Source organism: Notothenia rossii, assembly GCF_949606895.1.
Source record: "Notothenia rossii genome assembly, contig: scaffold_234, whole genome shotgun sequence".
NCBI lineage: Eukaryota > Metazoa > Chordata > Actinopteri > Perciformes > Nototheniidae > Notothenia > Notothenia rossii.
The window spans coordinates 14,168-42,086 of record NW_027639513.1 but is presented as its reverse complement, the minus strand read 5'-3'; the positions used below and the strand labels follow the sequence as shown (position 1 = coordinate 42,086).

The following is a 27,919-nucleotide window of genomic DNA, read 5'->3' as shown; positions in this document are numbered from 1 at the left end:
AAACGAAAGCTTTGGTCAACGAGCAGTACGAGTTTACATTACTGTCTTTTAATTAAGAGGCTGGGGCGCTCACTTTTTAACCAAGCCACGCTCCAAAGTTATGCTAAATTTTAGCAAGGGAAAAACGGCCATGCTTTTTTAATGTCAATGCTTTTGTTGCTGCTGCAGATTGCTGCTGCAGATTGCCGTCAGACGACCGTAGTGCCTCAGCTGTGGCTCAAGTTCTGTGGTGAGTATGTATTTTATCTGTAAATAACAGGATTAGAAGTGTGGGTATCGTTTATCAGAATTATGATACCAGTAGGCTACCCTTGAAACCTGATTTGGGTACTAACGGGGCTAACGGCTACTTAGGGGCTAACGGCTTAGCATGGTTAGCAGTCCGGTGCATCAGCTTTAGGGCATATATGTTTGTGCGTCATTCTAGGTGATACAGACAGGATATATGCTTTAGTTACCAGAAGCACATGGCTAATTATTATGCAGCACATGGTTAATTATTATGCAAACTGACATCATCTGACTATCCCAGTGCCCCATGTAGCAGTGATTATTATGATAAGGATAGGCATCCTTTGACTTGAGAAGTCGATACTACTTGGTACCAGATTATTTCGGTAGGTACCCAGCCGTATATATACATGTACATTGAAGAGAGCAATGGTGTCATTTACATTTTCAGATGCAGACATGTATATTGGCTATTAGTTGATCTGCTATAAAAAAGATTGGCATCATCCCTCAAAAAAACATAATCTGTTGACCTGTAGAGTCATAGCCGCGGGAAGTCATTTTACTTAGGGGGTGAGGCCAAAAGTGGGGAGAGATTTCAACAGTAACATGAACATAATAGTAACCAGCAAAAAATGTACACCATTCACCAACAGGGGGTGCTGCAGCACCTCCAGAACCCCTACTTCCCGTATGTGTAGAGTATTTACAATTTTTGTTTATAGAAATAGTGTTTTGCATTGTATAAGTGTTTTTTGTGTTGCTGTCCTCTGTACAGACCTCCTTCAGAGGCTGGCCTCTTCCAAGTGGGACCAGAGACGAGAGCGTGGCTTTGTGACACTGAGCTGGACATATGACGACGATACACGAAAGAAGAAGAAGAAGAAGTGTTGCTCTTTGTTGCAGCAGATTGAAACGCGAACTCTGTGCGTGTCTGGAGTCGGCGCTTTTACTGTGGGCTCAAATTGATGTGGTGAGAATACAATTGTATTTTGGTTTAACCCTGTCCCACTCGGTGTGATTGGCCATTGTGTGATGTGTCACACTTTTTGAAATGCTTTTTATAAACAGTTGTGTCACTACTGTTACTTAGACCTTCCCCATTTTATTATTGATTGATGTTTGTTATTTCATTTTGACAGCTTGTCTTACATTTTTGTCAGAATTTTCTCATTAGACATTAATCCTTCTTTGTTTCCATTTGTCTTTTGCAGTGAATGGTGCTGCAAGTTTGCCAGAATGTTGCTGTGAATGTGGCATTGTAAGGCCTGCCCCTCAGTTTTACCAAGTAGGTCCCAAATATTAAAACATTATCGAGTGAAACATAGATATTATGGGAATAATAATCGTTTTCCTTGTGTATATGTAAGCTGCCCCTGCACTTTTAAAACGTGGAATGCGCTTTTAATTCATTTGAATAGATTTCATGTGACTAAAACCAGTCATCAGTCCAAGAGCTGTATATTTAGGTGCCAGTTATGTCCTTGTAAGGATCTTGTCTCGGAAAGGTATTACTGGGCTCACATTAATGCACACCTTAACAAAAATGAGGTTGTAACTTGCATGTTTTTAGATTGCAACTTTCAAACAAATATCTACGGAACATTTAAATCCCACAGGAGCAGAAAACATACTTATTATTCAATTACAGATTTTAAACCAGAAATTGAGACATCAACCACCTTTGTTTCTCTGGAATCTGCGCAAAATACTTCAGATGATGAAATAGGTGAGGCATACTCTGATGCACAACCAGATTGCAGTGTTTATGCCCCGAATGACCTTCCAAATGTAATTGAACAAACTTTTGCAGCAGCTTTGTTAAAGTTGGAACATTTAACCCATGTACCAAGCACAGCAATCAATGATTTTTTGCTAGAGCTTCACAACTTAACTAGCTCTCTCTCGAGTTCCCACACTGATGGCGTTCTAGTTGATATTTTTCAGAAGCACAAACTCCAGGTTGACAGAGCTATCATAGAGGAAATAACCACTTCTCTGTGCACTGGGAATCCTATAAATAAAGCCATAGAGAAGGGTGGTCCTTTGAGTTCTACATATCAACGTAAGCAGTTTTACAAGGCAAACTTTAATATTGTTGAACCAGTTGAATGTATTTTGGATGCTAAAGAGAAGAAAACCTTCCAGTATGTCCCCATTCTTGAATCTCTACAGGTGCTGTTGAATAGGAAAGATATTGTGGACAAGTTAGTTTGTAGTCACGAAACGCAAAGGGAAACAGAGACAGCAAAAGAAATTGTGTACAAGTGTTTCAGGGATGGTCTGCATTGTAAGCAAAACAGTTTATTGTCAGGTCAAGAGTTAAAGGTATCTATTGGTTTGTATGTTGATGACTTCGAGGTCTGTAACCCTCTTGGCACCTCCCGTAAAACCCACAAACTTTGTGCTGTGTACTGGGTGCTGAGTAACCTACCCCCAGGGTCTCATTCCTCTTTGTCCTCCATTTACTTAGCTATTTTGTGCAAAACAGACAATGTTAAGACCTATGGCTATGACAAGGTTTTAGAGCCACTTCTACGTGATCTCAGGTCTTTGGAAGTTGATGGAATTGTTGTCCCACAACTGGGAACATCGCTCAAAGGTACAGTTCAAACTATTGCTGCAGACAATTTAGGAGCTCATGGATTAGCGGGTTTTGTTGAGAATTTTTCAGGCACCTATTTTTGTCGTTTTTGTACTGCAACAGCTTCAGACATTGCATCAAATGAGGTTAGAGCAGGAACTTTCAGCCTCAGAACAAAAGAAATACATGACACTCATGTCAGAACAGCCCTAGATAGTGGCAGCAGCTGTTTTGGAGTTAAAAGAGCTTGTCCTTTGACTAAAGCGCTTTCTCATTTTAATGTCATCAGTGGCTACCCTCCTGACATTGCCCACGATCTCTTTGAAGGCATTGTGCCTGTTGAAATAGCACATTGTCTAACATTTGTAATCTCAAAGAAGTACATAACCTTGGAAGATATTAACAATTCCATTCTACATTTCCCATACAAGTGGACAGACAAAACAAATAAGCCTCATATTTTGCCACAAAATCTCTCACACAGGAAAACCATAGGTGGTAATGCCCATGAAAACTGGTGCTTGTTAAGATTGCTCCCATTTATAATTGGGCCTAAGATTCCTGAGCATGATCCAGCATGGCAGGTCTTGTTGGACCTAAAACAGATTGTTGAGCTTGTGGTTGCCCCAGTTCACAACGACGAGTCTATTGCATACCTTGAGAGCAAAATTTCAGACCATAGACAAAGGTATCAAGAGGTTTTTCCTAACAATAGACTGCGTCCCAAACACCACTACATAGAACATTACCCACAACTAATAAGGTTTTTTGGGCCTCTTGTGGGACTTTGGACTATGAGGTTTGAGGCAAAGCACAGTTTCTTTAAAAACATAATCAAACACACCAGTTGCTTTAAAAACGTGCCCCTACCTCTGGCTGTGAAACATCAGTTTATGATTGGCTACCACTTGTCGTCTCCAAGTATTGATAAACAAATGCTGGATGTCTCAGATGTATCTTCTGTCCCCTTAGATGTTTTGAAGGAGGAGCTAGTTCAAGCTTTTAAACAGAAAGATCCTGACATATCTGAAATACACCTTGCAAAAAATGTTTGGAGCAAGGGAATAAACTACAGGACAGGTATGGTAGTTGTCCATGGGTCTAAAGGTGGCTTGCCCGAATTTTGGGAAATCCATCAAATATGCATTTTGCATCAGAGAGTGTTTTTTGTCTTGAAACTGCTGTGTGGATGGTATAGTGAGCACTACAGAGCCTTTGAGGTGACTCCATCTCCGTCACGAGAACTTGCTCTTGTGGAAGTCTGTGAACTGGTCGATGAGTATCCCTTGGCCGCCTATCTGGTTGGATGTGTGCGGATGGTGACCTTGAAGAGATCAATCTGTCTGAGGTAAAGCAACAAATTAAACACTGCTTGGGCAGGTACAGACTAAAGTACCGAGAATAGGTACCGTTGGGTACTGGTATCGGTTCAAACACATATATATATATATAAACAATAGATGGCTCATGGGAGATTTTCCAGCGTAGCTCACCGGCCGCCATCTTGCTGCAGTCACCAGCTACTGTTGTAAGGTGAGTGATCTGCACAAAAATAATCTTAACTCGCTGAAATCTTGACTGATTTACAAACGGTTTGCTTTATTATAAACGTTATTAGCATGGCTATGATACAGGAGACAACAAGACATGTTGAAAAAAAATTCATAATTATAAGTATGCAGTATCATAACTACATCTTTGATGTTTATAACAAACCAACCCGTTTGAAAATTGAGCAAACTGGTTATTTAAATAGTAAACCATAATGTTATGAATGAGCGAGCTGACTGCAGCAAGATGGCGGCCATGTTGCAACGTCGGTCTCCATTGGCCAGCAGCACGGGTGAGCCATCTATTGTTTATATCTATGGGTTCAAATGTGAACAGTACCCAACCCAATACATTGGTCCAATAACATTGTTATTGTTCTTCACAATGAACCCTTTTAAAAATGACAAGCATTCACTCTTCTACCAAGCCCCATGTACTTGAAATAAAACTAATTATAAACCTTTTATTGTTTATATACTCTCTTTCCTAACAGACGGTGAAGAAAGACCATGATGACATCAGCTGTTCTCAGAGTAATCCTAGGGGCTGACAGCTGTCAGAGGGTGGTGATTTCTGCTGGCCTGCCTTCAACTGTGAATGAACTGGAGAATGAGATAAAGACTCAGTGTAATGTAAAGGAACCTTTTCGGCTGCAGTTCATGGACACGCTTTTTGGCGATGAATTTATGAACTTAACTTCCATGGGAGAAATACACGACAAAGCTACAGTCAAGGTCATATACACATCATGCAGACCTCTCAATGCTGATGCAGATCAATGTGTGGACAGTTGCTCCTTTCCACCAACCAGTCATCCTGATGACACCACATCTTCTCTAGGCGACAGCACCGGGATTCTCACATCTCCAGAGTCCACTTCTTCACGGTCTTCATGGCCAGGTGTGTTCCATGTTCCCCGTTTTTCGTATGATGCAGAGATTAAGCTTGAAAAGGCCCACAGAGTTCTCAGAGAAGAAGGGACACTGTTGATCCCTGATTCAAAGCTCAAGTCTGATATACTAGAGGGGTTGATTCAGGAGGTAGTTAAGCACAAAGTCTACGCCACGGACAGGGAGTTTGACCAAGTTGCAGAGGCGCTCGTCATGAAGCATCCATGTTTACAAGAAAAAGGCTCAGCCTCTGGCTATGGGGGATGGAAGACTAGTCTCAAATACAAGTTGTCCAACTACCGCACACATCTCCGGAAAGTGGGATGTCCTGAAGTATGTGTAAATACTTTGAAACATAAACCAGAAGGGAAACGTTCTCCTGCTTTTAAAGTTAAGAAACCAAAGAGGGGTGAAGTGGCCTACTGCCCTGACTTTCCACTTGGAGAATGCGCCCAGTCCTTGGAGAAGATGAGGGTTGAACTCCTTTCAGATTACAAGAAGCGTAATAACAGAGACAGTTAAGGCTAAAATGGAGAAAACATTTGCATTGAGAAGAAAAGAAGTCATTAGTGATGTTCCCATGACCAGTGATGTACAAGAGAGATGGCCAGCTCTCTTTGGTGTAATGGAGGTGAGTACAAAGATAATGGTGTAACTTTTTGTGCTGTAGATGGTATATGCAACTGTTAGAGTAAAGCTTGGCCCCATTACGATGTTGTTCAGAAGTAGGTGCAAATGAATGCTGGATGTTGAAAAGCTGATGCTTCACTGCTTTGCTGGCTTAAATGTGTAAGAAGAAGGTGAAGTAGTAGGAATATTTGAAAAAGTGGGAACATGATTGAAGCAGATGAGTAGGGCTTGAGTTTAAGGCTGTCCGTCATCCCGGGGGCCGAAAAAAATAGGATTGAGGAGGAGGAACATTTATTTAGCGAGGAATTTGGGCCTAGAGTTAAAAGGAAAAATACCGTGATAACGTCATAAATTAAAATGACTGCAAGTTTTGTTTAGCACAAGTTCTTATTAAACCTCCTTGAGAACAGAAACACACAGCACATACTGCTGGTGTCATGTCCCTACTGGTTTTCAGACTAACTGGTTTCCACATGTTGTGTTTACCGAACACAACAGTTGTGGTCTGCCTCTGTCATCAGATTCGTCACACATTCACAAACATATTATTGGCAATTTTCAGGTCCAAATCTCGTATCTACTGTGGCGAATATGATTGTATAAGTTAGCACTACATCAAAGCCGCCTAAAAAAATAAGTTTGTCTAAAATATATCAGATCGCGTCGAGCTGGATTACATCTCGGTAGAGCAAAATGCTTTCAGCATTCACACCCAATATTCCATAGCCGAAATCAAATGCTGAGCAAACATGCATAGTGCATACAGTTATGTGATTGGCAGCTGTAAGTTTAATGAAACAAATGTGTGTATGTCAGTGGGCCGTGTTGTTAAAAAATGGTTTCTTTTTTTTTTCAGGTTAACGCAGAGTTCAAGCGGATTACAACTATGGCTCTACAGTCAAGGTTCCTGTCACAGCTTGACCTACACTCCGCAAGTCTGCTGAGGGTGTTCTCGAAAAAATCGGGGCAGCAGGGCAAGAAGTTAAAAGACATGGCTGCCATGATGACGGTAAGAACTTTTTAACTGTGTGTATATGTGTAGATATGTGTGTGTGTGTGTGTGTGTGTATATATATATAATATTTCCTTTTTGGCATTAGGTCAGTCTAAAATCAATTGCAATGGTAAATTATCCCAAAATGTGACCACTCCATCGGTTCAATTTGATTCAAATGTCCCTATATTCTTTGTTTTAATCCTTAAGGAAGACATCGATGCTGACAGGGAGTGCCTCATTAAAGGACTCTGCATCTACCTCAATGAGGATCCTGAGGATCTGGTGAAGGAGTACATGGTGAGTGTGTGCTAAAGTAGTAGGCCACATACAAAAAAGAAGTTAGTTTGAACATGTTTTTAAGAAGAAAAATAGCCTCAGTTAAAAGAACCTCATTCGACCAGATATACCAGACCATATTACTAGACATGTTACTTAGCTGTCTTCCTGAAATTGATATTATAATTGGTTTTGTTAGAATTAACATGGTCTATCATGATTTGTGTTCTTCTGATTCCAGAGACACATTCAAATACTAATGCAATAGTCTTAAGGACAGCTCTATCCTCCTCAGGCTGCAGTATCTTCCACCTGTGGGGCTTATATTACATTACATAGGGTGAATTATGAATCAGGAGTAGTACCTAATGCTTTGCTCATTAGTCTCCAGCATTTGGTGTCATTTCATTTCACCTGTTTATTCTCTCCAACCTTCTCCTCTTTTTAAAGTCTCTGATATATATATTACCAATAATAATTACAATTCACTCAATTTAATGTACAACCTACAATCTGTTAGCCAGGCTGGTGAAACCCACAGGTGAAAAGAAACCAGGTATTCTTCTTCGCAAGCATTGTGCTAATTAGTGTAGTGCCACAGTAGAGTCAAATAAGCAAATTGTGTCTTAATGAGGTCCGAGTAAAACAAATCTTATCCTTAAAGAAATAATTTGTCTTCCACCAGGAAATGACTGAGGCCAACACACTACGTGAGGTAGAAGAAACAACAGTGGGGATCTATGTTGCCAGAGAGACTCCCAGCAGTGACTATTCTGATGTCGGAGTTATCCTCGAGGGTGTGGTGGTGCTTCAGGATCTGGAGAATGTGGCTCTTGCAGCTGTAATGCTGTTTGGACTCATGTATGCCCTAAACATGAATTACCCGTTGAAGCTCCGCAACACCTTAGAAGTTATTCAGAAGCTTATAATGGAGGTGGATGCATCTGACCTTTCAAGAAAGGCCCAAAACTTGAAGAGGAAAATGCACGAGTGAAGAGAGCTCACTGTCCATGTTCACTGTCCATGTTCATGGCTCACTGTTCCTACACTGTTCTTGTAGTTGAGATGCAGAGTATACATTCCTGGACTGAGTGGTGTGGCTGGTTCTCCCACCATCGCAGTTATTGATGCCTTATAAAAAGCAGGGGATGCTTTATTTATATATATATATTGTTTTTTTGTTTACGTTGTTGTTGTTGTAACGAAATTGCTAAACGATATGTAAGGTCCTTTTTAATATTTGTAATTCTCAAATTGGAGATTAGTTTTGGAAAGACTTGAGTGATTATTTAATCTCCAGGTTCTTGAATAAAGGTCTTGAAACAAAACTTTCTTATCGTTTTCAATGCAAAAAAAGTGGGTTATGTTTACTTTTAAAATCTGTTTCATATTTACATTAAATTATATTTATAAATATAATGTATAACCAAAAAAATTACAATTCTGAAAACATGTTATAGACATGGGAATATTAAAATAACAAATATTGCTAGAGTTATGTGATCAAATAGTGTTGGAATAAAAGGGATTGAATTGTGTTTGAATAAAGTGATCAAAATGGGTTGGAGTAAAATGATGAAAGTGTTTAATTTACTTTATTGAAACACATTTCAATAACTTTGAATCAACACAAAGTAATTGCGTTGATTGGACATAAATCGTTTGTGTTGATTTAAAACAATTCTATAGGTTGCTGCCAAAGCAAATTATTTGTGTGCAACAGATGTCCACAATTGAATTGAGTAAATCCAATGTGTTCTTTTTTTCAGTGCATCACTTTGTTAACGAAGTGGACAGAGGCTGTTTTTTGCCCCTAAAAGTGACTTTTAATGGTGTTTTTGGCATTTAAATGATGTGTTTTATCATTATCCAGGGTCCCCGACACAATGAAACTAGTCTGGAGCTCGCTGGGGTCCCGCAAAATGCTTTAATCACGATTTTGTACTTTTCCCCATCAGTTTGTTAACGAAGTGGACAGAGGCTGTTTTTTGCCCCTAAAAGTGACTTTTAATGGTGTTTTTGGCATTTAAATGATGGGTTTTATATTTCTCCAGGGTCCCCGACACAATGAAACTAGTCTGGAGCTCGCTGGGGTCCCGCAAAATGCTTTAATCACGATTTTGTCCTTTTCCCCATCACTTTGTTAACGAAGTGGACAGAGGCTGTTTTTTGCCCCTAAAAGTGACTTTTAATGGTGTTTTTGGCATTTAAATGATGTGTTTTATCATTATCCAGGGTCCTCGACACAATGCACATAGTCTGGAGCTCGCTGGGGTCCCGCAAAATGCTTTAATCACGATTTTGTCCTTTTCCCCATCACTTTGTTAACGAAGTGGACAGAGGCGGTTTTTTGCCCCTAAAAGTGACTTTTAATGGTGTTTTTGGCATTTAAATGATGTGTTTTATCTTTCTCCAGGGTCCCCGACGCAATGCACATAGTCTGGAGCTCGCTGGGGTCCCGCAAAATGCTTTAATCACGATTTTGTCCTTTTCCCCATCACTTTGTTAACGAAGTGGACAGAGGCTGTTTTTTGCCCCTAAAAGTGACTTTTAATGGTGTTTTTGGCATTTAAATGATGTGTTTTATCATTATCCAGGGTCCCCGACACAATGAAACTAGTCTGGAGCTCGCTGGGGTCCCGCAAAATGCTTTAATCACGATTTGGTCCATTTCCCCATCAGTTTGTTAACGAAGTGGACAGAGGCTGTTTTTTGCCCCTAAAAGTGACTTTTAATGGTGTTTTTTGTATTTAAATGATGTGTTTTATCATTCTCCAGGGTCCCCGATGCAATGCACATAGTCTGGAGCTCGCTGGGGTCCCGCAAAATGCTTTAATCACGATTTTGTCCTTTTCCCCATCACTTTGTTAACGAAGTGGACAGAGGCTGTTTTTTGCCCCTAAAAGTGACTTTTAATGGTGTTTTTGGCATTTAAATGATGTGTTTTATCATTATCCAGGGTCCCCGACACAATGAAACTAGTCTGGAGCTCGCTGGGGTCCCGCAAAATGCTTTAATCACGATTTTGTACTTTTCCCCATCAGTTTGTTAACGAAGTGGACAGAGGCTGTTTTTTGCCCCTAAAAGTGACTTTTAATGGTGTTTTTGGCATTTAAATGATGGGTTTTATATTTCTCCAGGATCCCCGACACAATGAAACTAGTCTGGAGCTCGCTGGGGTCCCGCAAAATGCTTTAATCACGATTTTGTCCTTTTCCCCATCACTTTGTTAACGAAGTGGACAGAGGCTGTTTTTTGCCCCTAAAAGTGACTTTTAATGGTGTTTTTTGTATTTAAATGATGGGTCTTATCATTATCCAGGGTCCCCGACACAATGAAACTAGTCTGGAGCTCGCTGGGGTCCCGCAAATGCTTTAATCAGGCGTTTTAACACTTTTCCCCACGAAAATGATTTTTAATTATTTTTTGGGGGCTATATAAATCAAATTCCGGTTAATGCCGAGCACAATTGTACCTTTTACTATTTTAATGTATTTGCATGATATATCTTTGGGCGATAAAAGCGACATATTTGGATGACTTTGTCAGTTTATGGAGCTTATCCCACAAATCCCGGATGATCCGGGCCAAATTTGGGAGCTCATAGGCAGCCTGCCATAGGCCCCCACCCGTGGAATGAAAAAAAAATGAAAGAAAACGGTCAATTATATGTTAAAATAATCAAAAAATGAACTTTTAAAATTACATGGGAGAGGGGATCTGAAAAATTGGAGAAGGGGAAAAGTGTTCGGCGCTTCGGGACGAAGCGCCGAACACTTTTCCCCTACCCCGTTGCAAGGTACAACGGAGAGGGGAATCCAGACTTCCCCTCCTCCGTTGTAAAAAACCGTTCATGTTTTACAAGCTACCTTCTGCACGAAATCGGAAACCCGGTTTTTGAGAGGACTCAGAAAAAAAACGGCTGTGTAACTTCATGGAGGAATTCATCCGCTGTATGTGCACTTTGGCTCGGATACATTTTGTTGCCTGGAGACCCCCCAGCATGGTTCTTACCAAACTTAAAGTTTTTGAACTGGGCTCTGGAGGAAGGTAAGGGGAGTTGACAGGGGACTCAATCCGCCTCATGAGGCACTATTTTCGGATACATTTCAACACTTTTAGCCCTTTTTGATGGTTCTCCAAAAAATAACTCTGACTTTTTCAGAGTGTGGAGGAAGGTGAGGGGAGTTGACAGGGGACTTTATCCGCCTTATGGGGCACTATTCTCGGATACATTTCAACACTTTTAGCCCTTTTTGATGGTTCTCCAAAAAATAACTCTGACTTTTTCAGAGTGTGGAGGAAGGTGAGGGGAGTTGACAGGGGACTTTATCCGCCTTATGGGGCACTATTCTCGGATACATTTCAACACTTTTAGCCCTTTTTGATGGTTCTCCAAAAAATAACTCTGACTTTTTCAGAGTGTGGAGGAAGGTGAGGGGAGTTGACAGGGGACTTTATCCGCCTTATGGGGCACTATTCTCGGATACATTTCAACACTTTTAGCCCTTTTTGATGGTTCTCCAAAAAATAACTCTGACTTTTTCAGAGTGTGGAGGAAGGTGAGGGGAGTTGACAGGGGACTTTATCCGCCTTATGGGGCACTATTCCCGGATACATTTCAACACTTTTAGCCCTTTTTGATGGTTCTCCAAAAAATAACTCTGACTTTTTCAGAGTGTGGAGGAAGGTGAGGGGAGTTGACAGGGGACTTTATCCGCCTTATGGGGCACTATTCTCGGATACATTTCAACACTTTTAGCCCTTTTTGATGGTTCTCCAAAAAATAACTCTGACTTTTTCAGAGTGTGGAGGAAGGTGAGGGGAGTTGACAGGGGACTTTACCCGCCTTATGGGGCACTATTCCCGGATACATTTCAACACTTTTAGCCCTTTTTGATGGTTCTCCAAAAAATAACTCTGACTTTTTCAGAGTGTGGAGGAAGGTGAGGGGAGTTGACAGGGGACTTTACCCGCCTTATGGGGCACTATTCCCGGATACATTTCAACACTTTTAGCCCTTTTTGATGGTTCTCCAAAAAATAACTCTGACTTTTTCAGAGTGTGGAGGAAGGTGAGGGGAGTTGACAGGGGACTTTACCCGCCTTATGGGGCACTATTCTCGGATACATTTTTTCATTTTCACCCATTTTTGATGGTTCTCCAAAAAGACAAGTTAGTCTTTTTTCTTCCCCCTTCCTCTTCTGATTTCTCACTGATCGAATGGCAAACGCGACCCGCCATCGGAGGGCCTCCGCCGGCCCGGCCTCGTGCCGGTGCTCTGGCGGTCGGTTCCTCCGAACTGCGGGTTCGACTCTGATGGCCGGGAGGGACGAGGGAAACGTCGGGGGGGTCTGCTGGAGGCTCCTGCTGGAGTCTTGCGTTCACTGGGACCTGGCTCGAAAAACTCGAAACCCTGACTCCAGTGCGGTGTTGCGGCCATGCGCCTCCGGGTACCAGACTCCCCTGCCTCCTCCGTGTTGCGTGGGCTGCGTGGGGGTAACCCTGCGTGTCCGTTACCCTGCGTGTCTCTTACCTCCCAGGCCGACCGATATGAAGCGTTTCCAAGACGAACCGTCTGACTCAGGGGTCCCACCACAGGTTCCGTAGCGGGGTGGAAGTTCCACCTCCCCTCTTTGCCGCGGAATGCAAAACAAACACCTGTTTCTCTCATCCTCCACTGTGGCATAGCGGCCTTAGTCGGCTGCGGCATTCAGCAATTGGCCTTGCTCCGGGCACAGGACCCTACTTCATCAAACTACCTATTTGATCCTGCGTAACAACCACATATATGCTTGTCTGCAAAGACATTGATCGAATGGCAAACGTGACCCGCCATCGGAGGGCCTCCGCCGGCCCGGCCTCGTGCCGGTGCTCTGGCGGTCGGTTCCTCCGAACTGCGGGTTCGACTCTGATGGCCGGGAGGGACGAGGGAAACGTCGGGGGGGTCTGCTGGAGGCTCCGGGCACAGGACCCTACTTCATCAAACTACCTATTTGATCCTGCGTAACAACCACATATATGCTTGTCTGCAAAGACATTGATCGAATGGCAAACGTGACCCGCCATCGGAGGGCCTCCGCCGGCCCGGCCTCGTGCCGGTGCTCTGGCGGTCGGTTCCTCCGAACTGCGGGTTCGACTCTGATGGCCGGGAGGGACGGGGGAAACGTCGGGGGGGTCTGCTGGAGGCTCCTGCTGGAGTCTTGCGTTCACTGGGACCTGGCTCGAAAAACTCGAAACCCTGACTCCAGTGCGGTGTTGCGGCCATGCGCCTCCGGGTACCAGACTCCCCTGCCTCCTCCGTGTTGCGTGGGCTGCGTGGGGGTAACCCTGCGTGTCCGTTACCCTGCGTGTCTCTTACCTCCCAGGCCGACCGATATGAAGCGTTTCCAAGACGAACCGTCTGACTCAGGGGTCCCACCACAGGTTCCGTAGCGGGGTGGAAGTTCCACCTCCCCTCTTTGCCGCGGAATGCAAAACAAACACCTGTTTCTCTCATCCTCCACTGTGGCATAGCGGCCTTAGTCGGCTGCGGCATTCAGCAATTGGCCTTGCTCCGGGCACAGGACCCTACTTCATCAAACTACCTATTTGATCCTGCGTAACAACCACATATATGCTTGTCTGCAAAGACATTGATCGAATGGCAAACGTGACCCGCCATCGGAAGGCCTCCGCCGGCCCGGCTTCGTGCCGGTGCTCTGGCGGTCGGTTCTTCCAAACTGCGGGTTTGACTCTGCTCCTGGGAGCACATATGCTTGTCTGCAAAGAGGGACATGCCTGGTCCCGCCCAGGTGTTCTTCTACGGCTAGTGTCCAGCCAGCTGCGGTATCATCAACTTTGACCCGCCATCGGAGGGCCTCCTCCCCGGGTCCAGCTTCCGGTGCTAGGCGGTCGGTTCCGCCAAACTGTGTGATTGACTCTGCTCCTGGGAGCACATATGCTTGTCTGCAAAGAGGGACATGCCTGGTCCCGCCCAGGTGTTCTTCTACGGCTAGTGTCCAGCCAGCTGCGGTATCATCAACTTTGACCCGCCATCGGAGGGCCTCCTCCCCGGGTCCAGCTTCCGGTGCTAGGCGGTCGGTTCCTCCAAACTGTGTGATTGACTCTGCTCCTGGGAGCACATATGCTTGTCTGCAAAGAGGGACATGCCTGGTCCCGCCCAGGTGTTCTTCTACGGCTAGTGTCCAGCCAGCTGCGGTATCATCAACTTTGACCCGCCATCGGAGGGCCTCCTCCCCGGGTCCAGCTTCCGGTGCTAGGCGGTCGGTTCCTCCAAACTGTGTGATTGACTCTGCTCCTGGGAGCACATATGCTTGTCTGCAAAGAGGGACATGCCTGGTCCCGCCCAGGTGTTCTTCTACGGCTAGTGTCCAGCCAGCTGCGGTATCATCAACTTTGACCCGCCATCGGAGGGCCTCCTCCCCGGGTCCAGCTTCCGGTGCTAGGCGGTCGGTTCCTCCAAACTGTGTGATTGACTCTGCTCCTGGGAGCACATATGCTTGTCTGCAAAGAGGGACATGCCTGGTCCCGCCCAGGTGTTCTTCTACGGCTAGTGTCCAGCCAGCTGCGGTATCATCAACTTTGACCCGCCATCGGAGGGCCTCCTCCCCGGGTCCAGCTTCCGGTGCTTGGCGGTCGGTTCATCCAAACTACGGGTAATCCTGGAGCGGACATAAACAAAGAATGATATTTTACAGGACATGATGGATATGTGTTTTTTCCAGGCTTTTTGGAAATAAACCAAATGTGATTTTGCAGTGCATGATATAGCTCATTTTACCCATGTGATGTTGTGCAGTACATTACTGAGCTCATTTAACGATATTGGTCTACCAGGTGAAGTGGGATGCTGCCATTTCCCAACTGGTCTCCGGAGGAATATAAGGAGAGTTGACAGGGGACTCTGCCCAGTGCTCATGAACCAAATGAGGGGTGTGTTAGAGGGGAAAGGCTCTGGCTGTTTCTGCAGCCTCTGCATCTACCTTCTCTCCCCACCCCGATACCAGCGCGTGCCTGCTGTAAAAGGCAGGTGCACGGGCTCTCACTTCCACTAACTCTGAGCCTGGCTCCCGAGCAGCACGTTCTCCCCGGCAGTCCGCCAGCAGATGAAAAACACCCACCTCTCCGCCTCTTCCGAGGGACGAGGGAACCGCGCGGGGGGGTCTGCTGGAGGTTCCTGCCGGGTGCTCCGTACTGCGTTTCACCGGGACCTGGCTCGAAAAACTCGGAACTCTGACTCCAGTGCGGTGTGGCGGTCTCGCCCTGGCCGTCCACCGTGCGCCTCCGGGTACCTGACTCCCCTGCCTCCTCCGGGGGCAGGTGCGAGGGGTTCAATGCCTCCTCCCCCCGCTGCGGCGAAAGCCGGAGCGGGACGGAGCGCCCGGAGGTACTGTTACCCCCACGTTTTGTACCCAAAACTGTCTTGTGAGTTCGTGGCAGAACCATGAAACAAAAAACAATCAATGTATCGGACCCATCGCCAGTCGCGTTGGTGCGGAGGTGGGACCATTTTAACCAGGTGGTAACCCAAGTCCTCCCCTTGGTCCGTGTTCCCTGCATTGAAGCATCGGACCCATGGTTGCAATCAGCAGTTGGCTAACGCATATAAACGGAGAAACAGAAAACCATTTAAATATAATTCATTGTGTGTGTTTTTGGAAGGATGTTGACCGAATGCCCGGTGTGCAGCCTCCGCTATCTGGCTTTGAATAAGCACCTTAAGCACAAACATGCAGTGCGGAACCTGGATGAAAGAGGCATCATTCTTAAAATGGCCAGTGGTAGAATAAATGTTCGGACCAAACCCTGTCCCATCACAGGGTGTTCGTATGCTGGGAGGAAACTACACCGTCATGTAACTCGTGACCACCCTGAGTTCTCCCGAGATGAGGCACATCAGGTCATGGCAAGGCTGAAGCATAGTGTGGCCCTGAAGTTGCTCCATGACCTCCGAGAGACTAATCCCATCATTGGAATGGCTACATCATTGGATATAGACAATGAGGAGGAATACCCGGTGCACCCTCCACCCTTCTCCCCACATACCGAGTGTGACGAAGAGGACTGCATGCAGGTGAGGCTGGACAATGTGGCATTGAGGGCTCAGAAGGATGCCCTCATTGATGAGGTGAAGACCCTGCGCTCCAGGCTAAAACAGGGTCTAAAACCCAGGAAGCAGAATGCCACTGCTGCTCTGCTTGAGGAAGACGAAGAATGTATACGATTTAAGGGCGTAGCAATCCCAAGTACCCCCGACATGAACTCAGTAGCCTCCGGCAGCAATACCCCTCTCAAGACCCCGGTGAAGACTGTCATGCGGTCCATAGAAGCCTCTGCGAGTGAGACCCCCCTCAAGTCTGTGATGCGGTCCCCAGAAGCCTCCGGAAGCAAGACCCCGGTGAAGACTGTCATGCGGTCCGACAAAGCCTCCGGTAGTGAGACCCCGGTGAACACTGTCATGCGGTCCCCAGAAGCCTCCGGAAGCAAGACCCCGGTGAAGACTGTCATGCGGTCCAACAAAGCCTCCGGTAGAGAGACCCCTCTCAAGTCTGTGATGCGGTCCCCAGAAGCCTCCGGAAGCAAGACCCCAGTGAAGACTGTCATGTGGTCCCCAGAAGCCTCCGGTAGTGAGACCCCAGTGAAGACTGTCATGCGGTCCATAGAAGCCTCTGCGAGTGAGATCCCTCTCAAGTCTGTGATGCGGTCCCCAGAAGCCTCCGGAAGCAAGACCCCGATGCAGACTGTCATGCGGTCCGTAGAAGCCTCCTGTAGTGAGACCCCTGTATGCCAGAAGACCCGTGCGTCTGTCTCCAATAAGCTGAAAGCTAATCTGGCTAAGGACTGGCCCTCTTCCCAAAATCAATGGTGCACTGGGAAGGGACTGCGGAATACCATGCGTGAAATCACGTTGCCTAAAAGCATGGAGACGTACATTCAGACATACAGAGGTCATTGTGAGGGTCTTGCACCGACAGTAAAACGGAAAGAGAATTGTATGTCCAATGTCAGCCGGATAAAGAACTTCATAGTATTCATGGCCCATGGTTTTGACCGGCTGTCAGACTGGCTGTTTCTAAAAGACACAAAGAGGGTCCGTGGCTGGAGCAAGTATATTTCAGAGTCGGGCCGGACAGTCACAACATCGCTGTTGTTCCTGAAGACTGTGAACCATTTCCTGAGGTACTTGTCTGCATCAAAGCTCCAGGGGTGCAGGCTCACCCAGTCTGATATGACCAACATCATCAGAGAGGTGAAAGCCAACATTAACGATTTGAAAAAGTCTGTCACTCTCCACCAGTTTAAGGTGAAGAGGGACAAGCTGGATCGTCTGCCGAGCCAGGCGGAGCTTCTCGCCGCCATGGCGGCCGCTGAGAAGCGCATCCCTGATCTCCTTGACCTGATGGCTAGCAATCCGACCACAATCACCCAGTACCTGCTATATGGCTATCTAACCCTCCATTGGAGCCTCCTGTATGGCCACCGTCCGGGTGTGTATGCAAACATGACCAACACGGAGGTCTTTGAGGCGGACAGAAGGGGCACTGCTGAGGGCTACATCATCCACGTGCAGGATCACAAGACTGCCAAGACATTTGGTGAAGCACAGCTGGTGCTTACAATAAAGGAGTTTAGCTGGGTCATGCGGTGGATGGGGATAAAAGAGGGCTTGTCGGGTCCTCAGAATGAATTCTTCCTTTTCACATCGGGGAAGCAGGCTTCCAAGAACCTGAACGCTCACTTGAAGAGGGCTTGGGCTGATGCTGGGCTAGAAACAGCCGTCACCTTCACCATCTTGCGCACTGCCCTGGCTGACAATATCAAGCATCACCAAGATCCAGAAAGCAGGTCGATTCTGGCTAGGTTTATGTGCCACGACGTAAGCACTGCAGACCGGTTCTACGCGAATACGCCTGGAATAAAGGAGGCATTGAAGATCCGCTCCATGTTCAGGGCGGCGGCAGCAGCTGCAGCAGCATCATCATCAGAAGGAGGTCTACCACCGTCAGCTACCTCCGAAGAGGATTCAGGGGCGGAGAGCAGCGATACCTCTTCTTCAGGACCGATTGGTACTCCTGATGAGGGGAAAGGGGCCGTGGACTCAACCTTTTTTCCCCGGTGCACTGTACAAGTTAGACGGCTAATATGGCCCCAAGGCCCCTGTTAATCATGTTGTTATTATGTTTATTTTGTATACTGTTTTTGTAAAAGTGGTGTGATAATTAAATAAAAAATAAAAAAAAAACATTAGTATAACCTTGAAGGTTCCCAGGGGCAAATACAGTGCCTGTCATTTTGCAGGATATAATTTAACATGTAACCTCTCCTGGAAATGGACATACTCTGTGCATTTCCAGGAGAGGTTCCATGTTAAATTATATCCTGCAATATCCTCCAAAGAAGGGGTGGTAGTGTCATGAATAAGGCCGAATATGTATGCCGATGTGCGGACGGTAAAGCACCGCAAAATCCACCCCTTTAGGGTAACCAGGGGCATGAAGTTCTGTAGGGTGTGAACATCTGGGTTTAGTCCGAGTGAGGAGTGCTCGAGCGTGGGAGGATGTGTAAGGCAGAGGAGGGTAACAAAAGGTGTGTGCAGGAGCAGGGAGAAAAGAGAAAATAAAAAGACTCAAAGTGTTCCACCTTCCAGCAGCAGCAGCAGCGGGCCCGCTCTGTCCGTGGTGCTGAACACCTGCCTGTCTATGTGGATTACAAAAACAAACAAAGACAAACACCTTTAAGGTCACCAGGGGCGTGAGGTTCTGGTTCTGGCGGTGTGCATGGAGGGGTTTAGTCCGAGTGAGGAGTGCTCGAGCGTGGGAGGATGTGTAAGGCAGAGGAGGGGAACAAAAAAAAACGAATACAAATAAGTTAAAGTGTGAACCTCCAGCAGGGCAGGTGCTGCTGCTGCTGCTGCTGCTGCTGCTGCTGTGAAGGAGGACGAATATTGATGCTTGTGTTCGGACGGTAAAGCACCGCAAAATCCACCCCCCCTTAAAGGTGACCAGGGGCATGAGATTCTGCAGGGTGTGAACATCTGGGTTTAGTCCGTGGGGGAGTGCTTAAGTCCGGGGGCCCGGGGTCTCACGGTGCACGAGGTTATGGAAGTGCAGCAGGGCAGGTGCTGCTGCTGCTGCTGCTGCTGCTGCTGCTGCTGCTGCTGCTGCTGCTGCTGCTGCTGCTGCTGCTGCTGCTGCTGCTGCTGTGAAGGAGGACGAATATTGATGCTTGTGTTCGGACGGTAAAGCACCGCAAAATCCACCCCCCCTTAAAGGTGACCAGGGGCATGAGATTCTGCAGGGTGTGAACATCTGGGTTTAGTCCGTGGGGGAGTGCTTAAGTCCGGGGGCCCGGGGTCTCACGGTGCACGAGGTTATGGAAGTGCCACTGTTGCCGGAGGTCCTTAGTCCGTCCTTTGGGGCTCTGTCAGGGGCTACAGAGAGGTGGTTTTCCCGGTCCCTCTCCTGGAGGTATGAAATAACCTGAGCTCCATGTGAGGGAGCCGTGCTGGAGCTGCTTAGTCCGTCCTTTGGTGGTCTTTGAGGGGCTAATGAGAGGTGTTTTCCCCGGTCTATTTGATGGAAGTCTGACACGAGCAGAGTGTGCATGCTTTGAAACTAATCCACCCACACTTAGCATGCTATTTTAGGGTATAAATCGTACCTTGTCACCATGTACTGTGCTCCCTGGGACGACGCGCCCTCCTGTGGGGACACATGAGAACTGCACTCAAATCACTTTGTGCTTTTTAAACAGTTTAACATATTTTTTTCCACATTTAAAAAACGCTTTCTGCCCTGGAAATCATTTCTAATCATTATTACCGTTATGGAGGGGCTGCAGGAACACTTTCCCCGCCTTGCAAACATTTATTCCTGGTTCAAATAATCAATTTGTTCCGCCTGCTTTGCGTCAGCACCTCTGCGGCTGTCGGATTAACACAGATGAATGCACTTTTAACACTCACGCAGCCAGAATTCCTGCTCTTTTCCTGGGTTACAAAGTGAGGTGACGCAGCCTGTCCTCTGAGTCTCCCCGCCTCTCATAGACTTATTTCTGGGTAAAAAAAGCCATGTGCTCCGCCCCCTGGATCTCTGCATGTGTGTGTGTGCCTGTGAGTCTGTGGCTACTGTCCACATGCCCGCATTAGGAGGCACTATTTTCGGATACATTTTCTCATTTTCACCACTTTTCATGTTTTTATTATGTATATTGTTATATTATTATTATTATTATTATTGTATATATGTATACTGTGTATACTGTTTTTGTAAAAATCATGTGATTATTAAATAAATAATAACACATGAATATAACCTTGAAGTTTCCCAGGGGCAAATACAGTGCCAGGTGTCAGACTATTTAAACAATGTTTACCCAGGATTCCGACACCTTCCCTGGCTTGTAAAATGCGGTGATGCGCCCTGGAGGTATCAGAGTATTTTAAACAACTTTTCCCCGCCTTTCAAACACTTTTTCCTGGCTTATAGCCTGTCATTTTGCAGGATATAATTTAACATGGAACCTCTCCCAGGGGCAAATACAGTGCCAGGTGTCAGACTATTTAAACAATGTTTACCCAGGATTCCGACACCTTCCCTGGCTTGTAAAATGCGGTGATGCGCCCTGGAGGTATCAGAGTATTTTAAACAACTTTTCCCCGCCTTTCAAACACTTTTTCCTGGCTTATAGCCTGTCATTTTGCAGGATATAATTTAACATGGAACCTCTCCCAGGGGCAAATACAGTGCCAGGTGTCAGACTATTTAAACAATGTTTACCCAGGATTCCGACACCTTCCCTGGCTTGTAAAATGCGGTGATGCGCCCTGGAGGTATCAGAGTATTTTAAACAACTTTTCCCCGCCTTTCAAACACTTTTTCCTGGCTTATAGCCTGTCATTTTGCAGGATATAATTTAACATGGAACCTCTCCCAGGGGCAAATACAGTGCCAGGTGTCAGACTATTTAAACAATGTTTACCCAGGATTCCGACACCTTCCCTGGCTTGTAAAATGCGGTGATGCGCCCTGGAGGTATCAGAGTATTTTAAACAACTTTTCCCCGCCTTTCAAACACTTTTTCCTGGCTTATAGCCTGTCATTTTGCAGGATATAATTTAACATGGAACCTCTCCCAGGGGCAAATACAGTGCCAGGTGTCAGTTTACCCAGGATTCCGACACCTTCCCTGGCTTGTAAAATGCGGTGATGCGCCCTGGAGGTATCAGAGTATTTTAAACAACTTTTCCCCGCCTTTCAAACACTTTTTCCTGGCTTATAGCCTGTCATTTTGCAGGATATAATTTAACATGGAACCTCTCCTGGAAATGGACATACTCTGCGCATTTCCAGGAGAGGTTCCATGTTAAATGATATCCTGCAAAATGACAGGCAACAACTCTCTTCCAGACGTTTAAAAACACTTTTCCAACTATTTTAAACAACTTTTCCCCGCCTTTCAAACACTTTTTCCTGGCTTATAGCCTGTCATTTTGCAGGATATAATTTAACATGGAACCTCTCCTGGAAATGGACATACTCTGCGCATTTCCAGGAGAGGTTCCATGTTAAATTATATCCTGCAAAATGACAGGCAACAACTCTCTTCCAGACGTTTAAAAACACTTTTCCGACTATTTTAAACAACTTTTCCCCGCCTTTCAAACACTTTTTCCTGGCTTATAGCCTGTCATTTTGCAGGATATAATTTAACATGGAACCTCTCCTGGAAATGGACATACTCTGCGCATTTCCAGGAGAGGTTCCATGTTAAATTATATCCTGCAAAATGACAGGCAACAACTCTCTTCCAGACGTTTAAAAACACTTTTCCGACTATTTTAAACAACTTTTCCCCGCCTTTCAAACACTTTTTCCTGGCTTATAGCCTGTCATTTTGCAGGATATAATTTAACATGGAACCTCTCCTGGAAATGGACATACTCTGCGCATTTCCAGGATAGGTTCCATGTTAAATGATATCCTGCAAAATGACAGGCAACAACTCTCTTCCAGACGTTTAAAAACACTTTTCCGACTATTTTAAACAACTTTTCCCCGCCTTTCAAACACTTCTTCCTGGCTTATAGCCTGTCATTTTGCAGGATATAATTTAACATGGAACCTCTCCTGGAAATGGACATATTCTGTGCATTTCCAGGAGAGGTTACATGTTAAATGATATCCTGCAAAATGACAGGCTACAACTCTCTTCCAGACGTTTAAAAACACTTTCCCCGACCATTTAAACATTATTTATGGCTTGTAAAGTGCGGTGATGAGCCCTGACAGTATCAGACTATTTAAAGGGTTACCAGGAGCATGAGAATATCCTCCACAGAAGGGGTGGTGGTGCCGTGAATAAGGCCGAATATGGATACCGATGTGCCGACGGTAAAGCACCGCAAAATCCACCCCCTTTAGGTTAACCAGGGGCATGGAGTTCTGTAGGGTGTGAACATCTGGGTTTAGTCCGTGGGGGAGTGCTTAAGTCCGGGAGTCCGGGGACTCACGGTGTGCAAGGTTATGGAGGTGCCCATGTCAGGGACACATGCTGGAGGTCTGTGGTCCGTCCTTTGGGGGTCTTGGAGGGGCCACAGAGAGGAGATTTCCCCGGTCTCTGTCCTGGATGAGTGAAATAAACAGAGTCTCCATGTCAGGGACACATGCTGGAGGTCTCTCTCCCGAGAGTGGACGTCCATTGCCTGTAAATTGGTCTAACATTAGGTCTGTCACTTTGGCTAACCGCACCACTGTCTGTCGTCTCCCGCAAGTGGACATCCATTGTCACTTTGGCTAACCGCACCACTGTCTGTCGTCTCCCGCAAGTGGACATCCATTGCACCTAAATAGGGGAAGGTGTCGGAATCCTGGGTAAACATTGTTTAAATAGTCTGACACCTGGCACTGTATTTGCTCCTGGGAAACTTCAAGGTTATATTCATGTTTTATTATTTATTTAATAATCACATGATTTTTACAAAAACAGTATACACAGTATACATATATACAATAATAATAATAATAATAATAATATAACAATATACATAATAAAAACATGAAAAGTGGTGAAAATGAGAAAATGTATCCGAAAATAGTGCCTCCTAATGCGGGCATGTGGACAGTAGCCACAGACTCACAGGCACACACACACATGCAGAGATCCAGGGGGCGGAGCACATGGCTTTTTTTACCCAGAAATAAGTCTATGAGAGGCGGGGAGACTCAGAGGACAGGCTGCGTCACCTCACTTTGTAACCCAGGAAAAGAGCAGGAATTCTGGCTGCGTGAGTGTTAAAAGTGCATTCATCTGTGTTAATCCGACAGCCGCAGAGGTGCTGACGCAAAGCAGGCGGAACAAATTGATTATTTGAACCAGGAATAAATGTTTGCAAGGCGGGGAAAGTGTTCCTGCAGCCCCTCCATAACGGTAATAATGATTAGAAATGATTTCCAGGGCAGAAAGCGTTTTTTAAATGTGGAAAAAAATATGTTAAACTGTTTAAAAAGCACAAAGTGATTTGAGTGCAGTTCTCGTGTGTCCCCACAGGAGGGCGCGTCGTCCCAGGGAGCACAGTACATGGTGACAAGGTACGATTTATACCCTAAAATAGCATGCTAAGTGTGGGTGGATTAGTTTCAAAGCATGCACACTCTGCTCGTGTCAGACTTCCATCAAATAGACCGGGGAAAACACCTCTCATTAGCCCCTCAAAGACCACCAAAGGACGGACTAAGCAGCTCCAGCACGGCTCCCTCACATGGAGCTCAGGTTATTTCATACCTCCAGGAGAGGGACCGGGAAAACCACCTCTCTGTAGCCCCTGACAGAGCCCCAAAGGACGGACTAAGGACCTCCGGCAACAGTGGCACTTCCATAACCTCGTGCACCGTGAGACCCCGGGCCCCCGGACTTAAGCACTCCCCCACGGACTAAACCCAGATGTTCACACCCTGCAGAATCTCATGCCCCTGGTCACCTTTAAGGGGGGGTGGATTTTGCGGTGCTTTACCGTCCGAACACAAGCATCAATATTCGTCCTCCTTCACAGCAGCAGCAGCAGCAGCAGCAGCAGCAGCACCTGCCCTGCTGGAGGTTCACACTTTAACTTATTTGTATTCGTTTTTTTTTGTTCCCCTCCTCTGCCTTACACATCCTCCCACGCTCGAGCACTCCTCACTCGGACTAAACCCCTCCATGCACACCGCCAGAACCAGAACCTCACGCCCCTGGTGACCTTAAAGGTGTTTGTCTTTGTTTGTTTTTGTACTCCACATAGACAGGCAGGTGTTCAGCACCACGGACAGAGCGGGCCCGCTGCTGCTGCTGCTGGAAGGTGGAACACTTTGTGTCTTTTTATTTTCTCTTTTCTCCCTGCTCCTGCACACACCTTTTGTTACCCTCCTCTGCCTTACACATCCTCCCACGCTCGAGCACTCCTCACTCGGACTAAACCCAGATGTTCACACCCTACAGAACTTCATGCCCCTGGTTACCCTAAAGGGGTGGATTTTGCGGTGCTTTACCGTCCGCACATCGGCATACATATTCGGCCTTATTCATGACACTACCACCCCTTCTTTGGAGGATATTGCAGGATATAATTTAACATGGAACCTCTCCTGGAAATGCACAGAGTATGTCCATTTCCAGGAGAGGTTACATGTTAAATTATATCCTGCAAAATGACAGGCACTGTATTTGCCCCTGGGAACCTTCAAGGTTATACTAATGTTTTTTTTTTATTTTTTATTTAATTATCACACCACTTTTACAAAAACAGTATACAAAATAAACATAATAACAACATGATTAACAGGGGCCTTGGGGCCATATTAGCCGTCTAACTTGTACAGTGCACCGGGGAAAAAAGGTTGAGTCCACGGCCCCTTTCCCCTCATCAGGAGTACCAATCGGTCCTGAAGAAGAGGTATCGCTGCTCTCCGCCCCTGAATCCTCTTCGGAGGTAGCTGACGGTGGTAGACCTCCTTCTGATGATGATGCTTCTGCAGCTGCTGCCGCCGCCCTGAACATGGAGCGGATCTTCAATGCCTCCTTTATTCCAGGCGTATTCGCGTAGAACAGGTCTGCAGTGCTTACGTCGTGGCACATAAACCTAGCCAGAATCGACCTGCTTTCTGGATCTTGGTGATGCTTGATATTGTCAGCCAGGGCAGTGCGCAAGATGGTGAAGGTGACGGCTGTTTCCAGCCCAGCATCAGCCCAAGCCCTCTTCAAGTGAGCGTTCAGGTTCTTGGAAGCCTGCTTCCCCGATGTGAAAAGGAAGAATTCATTCTGAGGACCCGACAAGCCCTCTTTTATCCCCATCCACCGCATGACCCAGCTAAACTCCTTTATTGTAAGCACCAGCTGTGCTTCACCAAATGTCTTGGCAGTCTTGTGATCCTGCACGTGGATGATGTAGCCCTCAGCAGTGCCCCTTCTGTCCGCCTCAAAGACCTCCGTGTTGGTCATGTTTGCATACACACCCGGACGGTGGCCATACAGGAGGCTCCAATGGAGGGTTAGATAGCCATATAGCAGGTACTGGGTGATTGTGGTCGGATTGCTAGCCATCAGGTCAAGGAGATCAGGGATGCGCTTCTCAGCGGCCGCCATGGCGGCGAGAAGCTCCGCCTGGCTCGGCAGACGATCCAGCTTGTCCCTCTTCACCTTAAACTGGTGGAGAGTGACAGACTTTTTCAAATCGTTAATGTTGGCTTTCACCTCTCTGATGATGTTGGTCATATCAGACTGGGTGAGCCTGCACCCCCGGAGCTTTGATGCAGACAAGTACCTCAGGAAATGGTTCACAGTCTTCAGGAACAACAGCGATGTTGTGACTGTCCGGCCCGACTCTGAAATATACTTGCTCCAGCCACGGACCCTCTTTGTGTCTTTTAGAAACAGCCAGTCTGACAGCCGGTCAAAACCATGGGCCATGAATACTATGAAGTTCTTTATCCGGCTGACATTGGACATACAATTCTCTTTCCGTTTTACTGTCGGTGCAAGACCCTCACAATGACCTCTGTATGTCTGAATGTACGTCTCCATGCTTTTAGGCAACGTGATTTCACGCATGGTATTCCGCAGTCCCTTCCCAGTGCACCATTGATTTTGGGAAGAGGGCCAGTCCTTAGCCAGATTAGCTTTCAGCTTATTGGAGACAGACGCACGGGTCTTCTGGCATACAGGGGTCTCACTACAGGAGGCTTCTACGGACCGCATGACAGTCTGCATCGGGGTCTTGCTTCCGGAGGCTTCTGGGGACCGCATCACAGACTTGAGAGGGATCTCACTCGCAGAGGCTTCTATGGACCGCATGACAGTCTTCACTGGGGTCTCACTACCGGAGGCTTCTGGGGACCACATGACAGTCTTCACTGGGGTCTTGCTTCCGGAGGCTTCTGGGGACCGCATCACAGACTTGAGAGGGGTCTCTCTACCGGAGGCTTTGTTGGACCGCATGACAGTCTTCACCGGGGTCTTGCTTCCGGAGGCTTCTGGGGACCGCATGACAGTGTTCACCGGGGTCTCACTACCGGAGGCTTTGTCGGACCGCATGACAGTCTTCACCGGGGTCTTGCTTCCGGAGGCTTCTGGGGACCGCATCACAGACTTGAGGGGGGTCTCACTCGCAGAGGCTTCTATGGACCGCATGACAGTCTTCACCGGGGTCTTGAGAGGGGTATTGCTGCCGGAGGCTACTGAGTTCATGTCGGGGGTACTTGGGATTGCTACGCCCTTAAATCGTATACATTCTTCGTCTTCCTCAAGCAGAGCAGCAGTGGCATTCTGCTTCCTGGGTTTTAGACCCTGTTTTAGCCTGGAGCGCAGGGTCTTCACCTCATCAATGAGGGCATCCTTCTGAGCCCTCAATGCCACATTGTCCAGCCTCACCTGCATGCAGTCCTCTTCGTCACACTCGGTATGTGGGGAGAAGGGTGGAGGGTGCACCGGGTATTCCTCCTCATTGTCTATATCCAATGATGTAGCCATTCCAATGATGGGATTAGTCTCTCGGAGGTCATGGAGCAACTGCAGGGCCACACTATGCTTCAGCCTTGCCATGACCTGATGTGCCTCATCTCGGGAGAACTCAGGGTGGTCACGAGTTACATGACGGTGTAGTTTCCTCCCAGCATACGAACACCCTGTGATGGGACAGGGTTTGGTCCGAACATTTATTCTACCACTGGCCATTTTAAGAATGATGCCTTTTTCATCCAGGTTCCGCACTGCATGTTTGTGCTTAAGGTGCTTATTCAAAGCCAGATAGCGGAGGCTGCACACCGGGCATTCGGTCAACATCCTTCCAAAAACACACACAATGAATTATATTTAAATGGTTTTCTGTTTCTCCGTTTATATGCGTTAGCCAACTGCTGATTGCAACCATGGGTCCGATGCTTCAATGCAGGGAACACGGACCAAGGGGAGGACTTGGGTTACCACCTGGTTAAAATGGTCCCACCTCCGCACCAACGCGACTGGCGATGGGTCCGATACATTGATTGTTTTTTGTTTCATGGTTCTGCCACGAACTCACAAGACAGTTTTGGGTACAAAACGTGGGGGTAACAGTACCTCCGGGCGCTCCGTCCCGCTCCGGCTTTCGCCGCAGCGGGGGGAGGAGGCATTGAACCCCTCGCACCTGCCCCCGGAGGAGGCAGGGGAGTCAGGTACCCGGAGGCGCACGGTGGACGGCCAGGGCGAGAACGCCACACCGCACTGGAGTCAGAGTTCCGAGTTTTT

The 27,919-nt window shown here is 46.7% G+C and overlaps 1 protein-coding gene across 3 annotated transcripts; it reads left to right on the top strand.

Annotated features, from left to right (window-relative positions):
* The first annotated feature begins 1,020 nt into the window (after positions 1–1,020).
* On the top strand, positions 1,021–8,899 carry LOC307027740 (uncharacterized protein). Of its 3 annotated transcripts, XM_079696042.1 has the most exons (6): positions 1,021–1,204; positions 1,446–4,163; positions 4,860–5,887; positions 6,743–6,895; positions 7,091–7,180; positions 7,845–8,899. In XM_079696042.1, the coding sequence occupies exons 3-6, from the start codon at positions 5,786–5,788 to the stop codon at positions 8,151–8,153; spliced, it is 654 nt and encodes a 217-aa protein (XP_079552168.1). In that variant the 5' UTR covers positions 1,021–1,204; positions 1,446–4,163; positions 4,860–5,785; the 3' UTR covers positions 8,154–8,899. The 3 variants fall into 3 exon arrangements, 1 of the variants encoding a protein (XP_079552168.1); XR_013804735.1 differs by lacking the exons at positions 7,091–7,180; positions 7,845–8,899 and having other exon boundaries at positions 1,038–1,204; positions 6,743–6,881; XR_013804736.1 differs by lacking the exons at positions 7,091–7,180; positions 7,845–8,899 and having other exon boundaries at positions 1,188–1,204; positions 1,446–1,519; positions 6,743–6,881.
* Positions 8,900–27,919: the final 19,020 nt, after the last annotated feature.

Excerpts from the sequence above, each read along its gene's own strand:
- LOC307027740 (XM_079696042.1), top strand. The coding sequence starts at position 5,786 with ATGGAGAAAACATTTGCATTGAGAAGAAAAGAAGTCATTAGTGATGTT. Across the intron at positions 6,896-7,090 it reads ACATGGCTGCCATGATGACG|GAAGACATCGATGCTGACAG; the intron begins GTAAGAACTTTT and ends TTAATCCTTAAG. Across the intron at positions 7,181-7,844 it reads ATCTGGTGAAGGAGTACATG|GAAATGACTGAGGCCAACAC; the intron begins GTGAGTGTGTGC and ends GTCTTCCACCAG.